Source organism: Solanum tuberosum, unplaced genomic scaffold (assembly GCF_000226075.1).
Source record: "Solanum tuberosum cultivar DM 1-3 516 R44 unplaced genomic scaffold, SolTub_3.0 scf00251, whole genome shotgun sequence".
NCBI lineage: Eukaryota > Viridiplantae > Streptophyta > Magnoliopsida > Solanales > Solanaceae > Solanum > Solanum tuberosum.
The window spans coordinates 716,843-727,434 of NW_006239173.1; the positions used below are offsets into that span (position 1 = coordinate 716,843).

Below are 10,592 nucleotides of genomic sequence, written 5' to 3' on the forward strand. Positions count from 1 at the left end.
AATTTGTTGGAAGTGAAAAAATAAGCAATATATGCTAAAGTTGCTTGATCTGAAAAATGATATATCAACTATCAAGGGAACAAAAAAAATGTAAGAAACAATTCCTAGAAGCTATCGTTAAGTAGGAATATTCAAATAAAAGAAGTTATCATCAGCGGGAATAGTTCTAGATGGCAAATATCAAATGAAACAGGGAAAAACATGTTCTCGAGAGAGGAATGCACTAAATTTGAGGTGCAAATTCTTCACAACTATAACCTTCTCAGTTAGTTATGAAATCGACAAGATATAGAGGGTTAACAAATCTAGAGAATTCATGGAAGAACAAAATCATCCTTCACCAATTTATGGGGATGCAACATGTAATAACATTTCAATGCTAAATTAAAATGTGGAATCGTTGTCTAAAGACAGATGAAAATATCAAATACTATACACCCTCCATCCCATTTTACATGATGTTGTTTGACTAGCCACGAAATTTAACAAAGAAAGACATACTTTTGAAATTTATAGTCTAAAACAAGCTATAGATATTAGTGTGGCAACAAATCGTCTCACTAAGGATAAAATGAAAAGTTTAAAGTCAAATTCTTTCTACTATATATAAAGGAATAATTCTTATTGGATTAGACTAAAAAGAAAGTACAACAATATACCCAGTAAAATCCTACACGTGGGCGTGGGGTATGAGGAGGGTAGAGTGTATGCAAAAGGAAAGTGCATCACAAAAAATGGGATAGAGGGAGTAAATTGTATCTATATGCTTTGGTATCTGAACCTCTTAGAACTCCGCTAATCTCCTATTTAGTATGATTAAAAAAAGGGATTTATGGCACTGAAAAATCCAAAATCGAGTTTGCTGGTACATCCTGAGGACAAAATGAGGAGCAAGACAACCTTAGCTTCAACACCAGCAACAAAATAGTAAGAAGAACAGTGACTTACTCATTGGTAGTAAGTGCTATACATCACAGAACATGATAATAATACATTTGGGTGAGCAAAATTAGAAATGAAATTTCAGCGATATATCTATATTGCTTCAATTGTGAACAAAATGCATATCTAAGAACTTAGATTACCTTAGACCAAGTTAAATTTGTGGATCCAACAAGCAGTTCAACATTGTGAAGCTCGTTATCAAGACTAGGCATAGACGATCCCATAAAAGGGGCAGACTTGACTAGATTATGCAAATCGTTTGCTTCATCAAGTGCAGAAGACATGTCTTGAGATTTTTCCTTTACTTGAGGATGTTGGCTATCCCCAGGTTGGCAATCAGTGATGCTCATTGAACCCATCCCTTGCTCACAAGTCAAATCACGAATTGAAGGGTCACCTAGAAGAAATGACCAGATAGTAGAAAGCTCCACCGCAGAAGGACACCCTGTATAACAACTAAGTGCTTGTCTCTTATGTGTTAAACATGTACTAGAACTAGCATGAGCCATCCAATCACAATTCTGGCATAGAGAGACCCTCTCCTCGACACATCTGAAAATAGCTGGTTGGGAATTACATCTTTCACATACAAGTGTTCTGGAATGACGTTGTGACAAGGCATTTGCAGAATGGATATTTCGATCACACGACAAACACAAGCAAGCTGAATCAGACCGGCAATAGACAATTGATCGTTGCTCCCCACAATATTCACATATATAACCCATTACCTTCTTTTCCTAGTTTTTTCTAAGATGAAAAATAGTGTACAAATATTCAGGTCTCTGGTAGAAACTTATAGCTAAAACTTCTGAGCAATAGAAATTGCTCTCCCCAAAGCAGAAATGAATTTGTGCAACTAACTGTTACAAGAAAAAAGAATTTGCATCATTAAAGGTGACACCAAAAAAGAGAAGCAAATTGAAACAAAATACAAACCTATCCTTCATATCTCGAATTCTCGATATGCCTAATCTAAACAAAAAAATAAAATAAAAATTATCACATACCTCAAGAATTAAACTTGGATCATAGAAAAAACAAAATTCTATTTTGAAATAATACACACAGTGGCACTTAAAAAGGAAAAGGCAAGGAATAAAAGATGTCAATCAAAAATGGGAAAAGGTGCTCCAAATAAATAGGGAATGAAGATTCCAAAAACAAAAAGCTGAGAATTTTTCACAGAGCCACATTGGTCTATTTTTAAGCATCATTATCTACAATCAAAATTATTTATTTTAGTTTAGCATTACTAAATAGTTTGGGAACTTGATAAACCAAAACTAGAAGAAATTAATAGAGCATTTCCAGCAAGCTAACCAAAAAAAGAGAGAATTTAAACAAACAAAACAGAATCAAATCAATTACAGAATAGCTTAGTCAGAGAATTAAACCTCAAGCTGCAAACAAAGATAAAAAAAAAATTGCATTAGAAGAAGAAAAAAAAAGTTCAAAGCATAATTTTACAACTGATAAACAGCAAAATTCTCACATGAACAGTAAATATTTTTCAAATTATGAGGAATCCACAAAAAACAGATGATGAAAGAAGAGAAACAGAGCAACCCCATTTCATTTCAAAGGTTAAAAAGCCAAGAAAATCAAGAAAGTAACTAATTTTTTACCTAAATTAACTGAAGAGGTGGCAGAAAAGAATTTACACAGTACACAAGAAACCAAGTATACAAATAGATAAACCCCTTTATTTTGCAGCTCCCATAAACCCTAAAACTTGATAAAGTTGAGACCTTTCCAGTCCAATCTCTCTCTCTCTTTCTCTGTTTTTAGAGTGCTGATTTTGGAAGTTTGTATATATATTTCTATAAGAATTGTGAAGTTGCTGAATGCTGATAATAATTAAATATAGTGAGTTGTCAAAAAGTGCAGGAGAGAGAAGAAGGTTGTTATGTGGGACCCTGTCACTTTCTTCAAAGGAAATATTTGCCCACCACCCCAGGGTTTTTTTTAATTGTTTTTTTTAACCCTCCCTATGAGATCCCACCCCTTTTGCTCCATTGGTGACTCGAACTCGCAATCTTCGGGTTGAAAGTGAGGGGTACTTACCATCCGAGCAACTCCCTTACGTCACCACCCCAGGGGGTTCTCACTACTATTTTCTCTTTTTTTGATTTATTACTTACTTCAATTTAATTTGTTTATTTTATTTTAATTTGACGAGTAATTTAAGAAAATTAAAAAAGGAAATGAATTTTATAATCTTATTAAAGATACATAGAAAGTATTAAAATACTTTTAAAGTTTTTTTTATCTGAAACATGACATGTGAAATATTAAAATTGTTGGGTTTTAAAAGTGTGAATAGGAAATGAAGGGCTATGACTCTCCCGAAGGGTTGTGACTTTGTCGAATGGTTGTGAGTTGTGACATTTATGAAATGTTGGTGTGATAATTTAATATTAATAAAAATATATTATATGTCACATTATATCTCATGTTATGTCTATTGGTGGACATTACATTTGTGTTCTTTGCTCTCATCAATAGTGGAAGAAAGTGGTCATTAGTTGTTAGTAACTTATGTAACCACCAACTCTTCATTTCACCCAATTATTCTATCATTATGTCTTGTAACTTATGTAACATTTAGGCCATTCATTTGGCAAATTTAATACCACTATCTTCCTATTCATTGCAAGGAAGAATTCATCACCTATAAATAGTGTGGTCTTCCGTGTGTTAGGAAGAAGAAGAAAAAGGGAGTAGAGAAGTATATTTATTAATGAGTGAACCAAGTACAAATATGGAGTAGAAACGAAATTGATTGGCTAACTAGTTGAATAACAGATTTGTAACTATCAATAACTAATTATTGACAAGACTAATCTAACTAACTTGACATTTAGCCCAAATTTGTGTATCAATCATGAAGCCAATACTCAATTATAATAAAGGGTTCAAATTTAATATAAAATGAATAATAGGAGGGAAAAAAAAGAGAGAAAAGAGTTCAATCTAGAAAGAAGTCTATAGAAAGACAAGATTAGCAACGAGATATGAAGAATAAAAAGCAGAATTAGATAAGATTTTTTAAAATTTCTTTGTGGAGTATTTTTACTTTCAATTTAGATAGTATTGAAAAATTACTTTTAAGTTTTATTTAATTTTTTTTATGAAAGTAAAATAAATTCAATTCAAAGACACATTCATTTGAAATTCAGTTGGTTATAGATTTATTTATTTATTTAAAACAATCTACATCTTAGGTCACTAATTAAAAATTAATTTAATAAATAACAACCGAAAAATAACACATTTATTAACTATTATGATTGTTTAATTAATAGATATAAAAAATAATTAAGTATCATTATATTAAGGAGTGAAGCTGAATGTATATTGCTACTAACATAGCACGGAATATATAATCATATTTATTTTTTCAGGACACATTCCATCACCTATCAAGTTGTTGCAAGGGTGTGCAAACCCTAATATATAATCATATTTAATTTTTTCGTTAACAGACTTATATTTATTAAATTAGAAAAATCCTAAAACTAATTTTCTATTTTTAAAATGTCACAAGACTTTAAAAATTTACCTCACCTACTTTTTTTTTAAACCCAAACTTGACCCACATGAAAAATAAAAGTACATCTTCTACTCAATCATAAAATGAATTTGGATCAATCAAACTAAAAAGGGATTGATTTTTTTTAGTTGGGTCAGATTTAAAGGGGTAAAAAAATCAAGTGAAATAACTTTTAAGAGTCACATAACATTTTTAAAATTCAAAAACAAGTTTTTCTTTTAATCTACTCTGTTAACGGAAAGGTAAATATACATTATTGGTTAGACAATGAGAATATATATGTACCACTTTTAATTAGAAATATATCAATTTTAAATCACAAAACTAAGTAATTCCCTTTTTCCAGGAAAAAAATTAGAACACATATTGCTATTTATGGATAAGCAAACATCATATATTAGTAAAGATTTAGACTTTTTTTTTACCAACACGGATTGTGGTGGAGTGATAAGTACTTCTTCATCCTTAATCAGAGGTCTCGGGTTCTAATTCCCCTGGTACATACCTTTGTTAGGGAGCATTTTACCTCCCAATGTGGGACTTTTCGGCGTGAATTCAGATTTAGTCAAACTCTAATGTAGATACCGTATACTAGATGGGAAAAAAAAATAGACTTTTTAAAATAATGAGTATAGAAAGGTAGGTAAAAGTGGAATATTATGAGAGAGAGAGGGGCTTGAGATGCATGAATAATCCTAAGTTATAGTTAAGTACACGCCAATTCCATCAAAAATTGTAAGAAGCAACATGTGTAACCTAAAGTACTCTGTTAACTTAACCCAAATTGGTATTAGATACTTCCCCTCCTATTTGTTTAGTTTCTTTTGATTTTATACTATTATATTATATACATACTAGTGAGTGTGTACCTCTATGGGTCGATTTTTGAAAATTTATATGAATATTACTTTCTCCATCCACTTTTACTTATTTAGTTTAGAAAATTAAGAGATATTTTATCATTTTATACCTATTTTACCATTATTTTCAAATACTATTATCCATCTCCCGATTTTTTGATGACTTGAGTCGAGGGTCTAATGCAACCAACATCTTTACCTTCACAGGGTAGAGATAAAGTTTGCATACACTCTACTCTTTCAAGATTTCACTTGTAGAATTACACTGAAAATGTTATTGTTGTTGTAATGTATTTGACTAATGAAAAAGTCAAATCTAGGGAAATGATTACAATTAATGATATTTAGCTAACTCAACAAAGAAAGAAATCGTACCTCACAAAAGTTGTCAAATGCTTCATTGAGTTTTGCTAAAACGACATTGAGGGTGTGCTTGGTATTTTCGTAGAAAAAGAAAATATTTATTTGAAAATAAGTGATTTTCTTACTTATTTTTCAGATGTTTAGTGTGTAAGGAGAAAATATTTTCTCTAGAATATTTCGATGTAATCAAGGAAAATAATATAAACCAAAACTCATATCTCGACCCAACGTAGGATTCGAACCTAACCTAACATCGACTTGAGAACCCAACCTAACACTGATTGAGGTTTGACCCTTGACCTTGAGACCTAACCCTGATCTTGACCCCGAGACCAACCCTAATACCTAACCTCGAGACTCGAATGAGCTCAACCCTAACCCTAATCCCCCCACCTTAAGCTCAAGATTTGACCTCGAGCTCGAACCTAACCCCAAGATTGAGACCCAACAACGACCCATATCCCCACACTCGACCCCAACCTCGAGACCTAACCATGACCCCTACCCAAGACCCGACCCCAACCTCAAGACTCTACATGACCTCGATACCTTACCTTACCCTAACCTCAAAATCCAACCTTAGTTTGGACCTTGAACCCAAGTCCTAATCTCGACCATCGAACAGGCCCCAAGATCCGACCCCAACCGAAAATTCAACCTTGACCCTCAAGACCCAACTTTAACCTCAAGATCTAACCCAGAGACTCGACACCTCACTTGAATCTAACCCTGAGACCCGTCCTCGACCTTGGCTCCGAGACTCGTCCCCTAAACCTCAAGACCTGATTCTGACTCCAAGACCCGACCTCAAGTCCAAACCCCGATCCTCGAAACTCAACTTCGACCTTGATAACTAACCTCGACACCGACCCATAACTTGGTCAAGTTTTGGGTCAAGGTCGCGATAGTTTGGTTCTATTTTTATTTTGGGTCCAGTACTGTGTCATGTGAGAGTCTCGTCTGAGGTTGACATTGGGTCACAATTTAAGGTTGGGTCTTGAATTAGGTGATCTCGGATCGAATCTCGAGTTGGTATGGAGCGGGGTAGGTCATGTTACGAGGTGATAGGTTTTGGGGCTACAGATCGAGGCCGTTTAGGTGAATTAGATGGTGAAGTTGAAAGATTATTTAGAAAATTATTTTCCTACTTTTTCCTAATATGAAGGAAAATAAGTTTATCTAAAACAAATTCAAAATTATATAAATCAATCAAATATATAAAAGAAATTGGAATATATTTTCCGAAAAATATTTGCCTATGTCAAACGCACCTTGAATGGGAAAAAAATCATAATACTAAAAATGATAGACAAGAAAGAATTTACTCTTATTTTATTTTAAATATCTAAAATCCAAAATGTGTCACTACTCACTAGTTATAATCAATTTTTGCCAATAATAAGACCTTAACCAAAAAAAAAAGGCATCTTATACTAGATTTGATGAATGGCATCCCAAAAAGCTTGACACTAGTCATCCACAACAAAGGATAAGAATAAAAAATAGGAAAAAGTGTGTCGTGGTTTAAATAACATAACAAATAATAAGAATAACAACAACAATAACAAAAAAATAATTTATCTATCCTAATTTACCTGTCTCAAAAAGAATATTATCTTTCCATAATTATAAATAATTTAATTTTAAAATAATTTATAATTATATAAAAATTTAAAATTTATTTTAAATTATTAAGTAGATTGTACGTTTTTGGAGACTTACCCACAATGTCTAGCTATTTTTTATTTTTTATCATTTATTTAAGGAAAACTTTAAAGTGAATGTGAACAAGAAAACTTAGATTTACTATTGAATAATTCATTTTTGTGTTCGTTTATAAAAGATCAGACATTAATTTTTTAGGATAAATTTTTTCATTCTATTATTTTACCGATAAATGGCCCGTAATGATTATATATATAGCCTTTTTAAAATTAAAAAAATTATTATAAGTATTATTTTTTATTCTCTTTGTTCGTATTCATGTGTTTCGCTTTATAGTAATCAATTTTTTTGCATTTACTTTGTAGTTTAATTTATATATTTATTTTGATAATGTTTGGAGTGCATTTTCATATTCAAAATAGCTTGTATTTATTTAATTGATTATTTTTATTTAAATCAAATATTAACAAGACATCTTGTTATATCGTCGCTAAATCTTTAGCTCTTTGTAAAAAAAATATACTCCATCTGTCTCAATTTATATGACACATTTCAGATTTCGAGATTCAAACAAGACTATCTTTAACCGTAAAATTTTCATCTATCTTTAAAATATTTTGAATTGTCAATTATTGTGAGTTATAGTACATTTTACGTAATTTACAAATATATAAATTTCATTTTTAAAAAAATTGAAGATTCCATAAGCAAATTCTCGATCAAATTAATTGTTTGCCTCTCAAAAAATGAAATGTATCACTTAAATTGAGACAAAAGAGATAGTAAAATCATTGGAAATAAGTTATCATATTTCTTAGAAATGATTAAATTCTTAGATAGTGCATAAGTTTTTTTTGAAGGATCCTATATATAACTTGACCAAAATTTTATATTATTATATATTTTCTAGAAGTCTACAAAAAACAAATAGGAAAAAAAAGGATGAAAAATTGACTTAATTGATTTGACTTGATTTCAACATTTGAAAATCAAATTAATTATTGTAATTTTCGTTTAAGAAAAAAATGATTCAAACTAAATCACAAGCAATCCTACTAAAAGTATTAAGTTCCGACTTTGATGAATAAATATATTCCTTCTGTTCAACAATATTTGTCTATTATATTAAAAATAAATGTCCAATAATACTTGTCCACTTTATGAAATTTATGAATAATTTGTACTTGATTTCGTAGTTTACCCTTATTATTAATTATAGTCATTTTCTATTACATTTTTCAAGACATTGTATTTATTATATTCAAAGAATAATATAAAAAAATTATCCTTCTATTTATAATTTCTTAAGAAGTATGTTAAGTCAATAAAAATAACTATTATTGAATAAAAGGAATATTTAATAAGAAAAATAATAAAATTTCAAGAAGAAACGGAATAAAAAAGGAGAAGAAGAAGATATTGGATAGGAGAAAGTGAGAGAAATGGAGATTTTAGCCCATTTTCTGTAAGTGCGACCCAAACTTCACTTGCCAAAACATATTGTCTACTTTCTTCATTTCAAATTAATTGAATTGTTGAGACATTTTTTATTTTTCAAATTAATTGAATTGTTCAACCTTCAAAATTATTTTTAGAATATTCTTCCGATTTTACCCTTCAGTAGTTAGTATTGAAATTAGTAATCATAATTAATATTTAGTTATTTTAATCAATTTGACAATAACTAATAAGGGTAAAAATGAAAATGTATGCCTAATTTATGTCCTGATCTTTTTTTCTTAAAGGGTGTAAAACACCTCAACAATTCAATTAATTTGAAATGGAGATTTATGCCTCTCACGTGATAAAATTTCAATTGGAGTAGTATATACTTTAATGAGCCACTTGTGTTGGGTATTAATTGCCCTGAGTTTTTTTTATCATAAATAAATTTTCCTTTTAGGTAAAAATTTAGGATTGACTAGTCCTTTTTCTTGTAGGAAAAGGTTTATGACTATAAATATAATTTTGTTCCTTCTAACTTAATCATCATTCACAATATAGTTCTAGGGGCTTTGAGAGTTTTGGTTAAGGAGAGAATTTGTGGGACACAAGTGGTACGTTATTACTTGTTTGAACCTTCCATGTATTCCGAGTGAATTGGTTGATGTTATTCTCTCTATATTTTGTACTCTCATATTTATATAGTGGATTGGTCATCTCCTTTGTGGACGTAGGTCGATTAATCGAACCATATTAAATTTTTATGTCTTTTGATATATTTCTCGTCTGTCTTCTTACTTGTAGTCTTTCAAAATTTATTTTGCTAGCTTTCGCATTACACCTAATTATTTCGATCCTAACAACTTGAAGGGACGGCCAATCATTAGAAAAGAAAGGAAAAAAAGGTAATGTGCTTTTTGGGGACCCTACTTTATTTCTCGCTGATATCACATTCTTACCCATATTACAACTAGTACGGTAAGCAAAAAGATAACTACTTTTGTTTTAATTTATTTATCTTGTTTTAATATAGTATGAAATTTAAGAAAATAAAAGAGCATTTTGAATTTTTTTGTGTTAAATTAAAAATATGTCAAAGATATTAAAGTGCCTTTTAATTTTGTGATTTTTCTTTTTATGATGGTAGTATTTGGATCAGCTTTCGCGCACCTCAACTAATTTCAGTCTGCAACTGGTACCAGGTAACTCTTGTGTTTTTATATCTCCGCTCAGTTTTGAACTTAAAACCTCAGAATTCTTAATCACTTCATTAACCACTATGTCACACCCTAGAGTGTTAATCTTGTGATCTTAAAAATGCAACGTAGAAAGTTGAAATGAAACCATTGTCAAAAGAGAAAGAAATATTCTTTTTAAAACAGATCTTTAAAAAAAGTAAGACAACAAATGAAATGAAATAAATATTTATTTAACTTTATACAAATTTAAGTGTCTACTTATGTATATTCAAAATTAAAAAAATATAAATATTATATAATTGCAAGTTAAATAATAAGTTTATATATATTATGTTTTGCTAATAATACTAGGGAAAATTATATATAATAACAAACTATTAATTCAAATTAAATGCTATAAATATACTTTGATTTAATTGTACCCTATAGCAAACTATTGCTATTTTCGCCACTCTCCCTGGTGAAATCTCGCTCACCAGTCTCGTTTGGTGGCAGTCTCGCTCGCCTCTCTCGCTTTTATACAAACACAAATGTATAAAATGCGTTTGTGTTTGTATAAAG

General features: G+C 30.3%; 1 protein-coding gene across 4 annotated transcripts in view; it reads right to left on the minus strand.

Annotated features, from left to right (window-relative positions):
- Nucleotides 1-2,798, minus strand: part of LOC102580320 (zinc finger protein CONSTANS-LIKE 10) — a 9,610-nt gene extending 6,812 nt beyond the window's left edge. Inside the window, exons 1-3 of one of the 4 annotated variants that reach the window (XM_006357619.1) lie at nt 2,574-2,798; nt 1,885-1,920; nt 1,086-1,808 (exon numbers count right to left, since the gene is read on the minus strand). In XM_006357619.1, coding sequence (XP_006357681.1) covers nt 1,086-1,673 — 588 coding nt within the window. In that variant the 5' untranslated portion in view covers nt 1,674-1,808; nt 1,885-1,920; nt 2,574-2,798. The remainder of the gene's footprint in view (nt 1-1,085; nt 1,809-1,884; nt 1,921-2,573) is intronic. The other 3 variants (XM_015313524.1, XM_006357617.2, XM_015313525.1) reach the window with 3 other exon arrangements.
- Between the last annotated feature and the right edge of the window lie 7,794 nt (nt 2,799-10,592).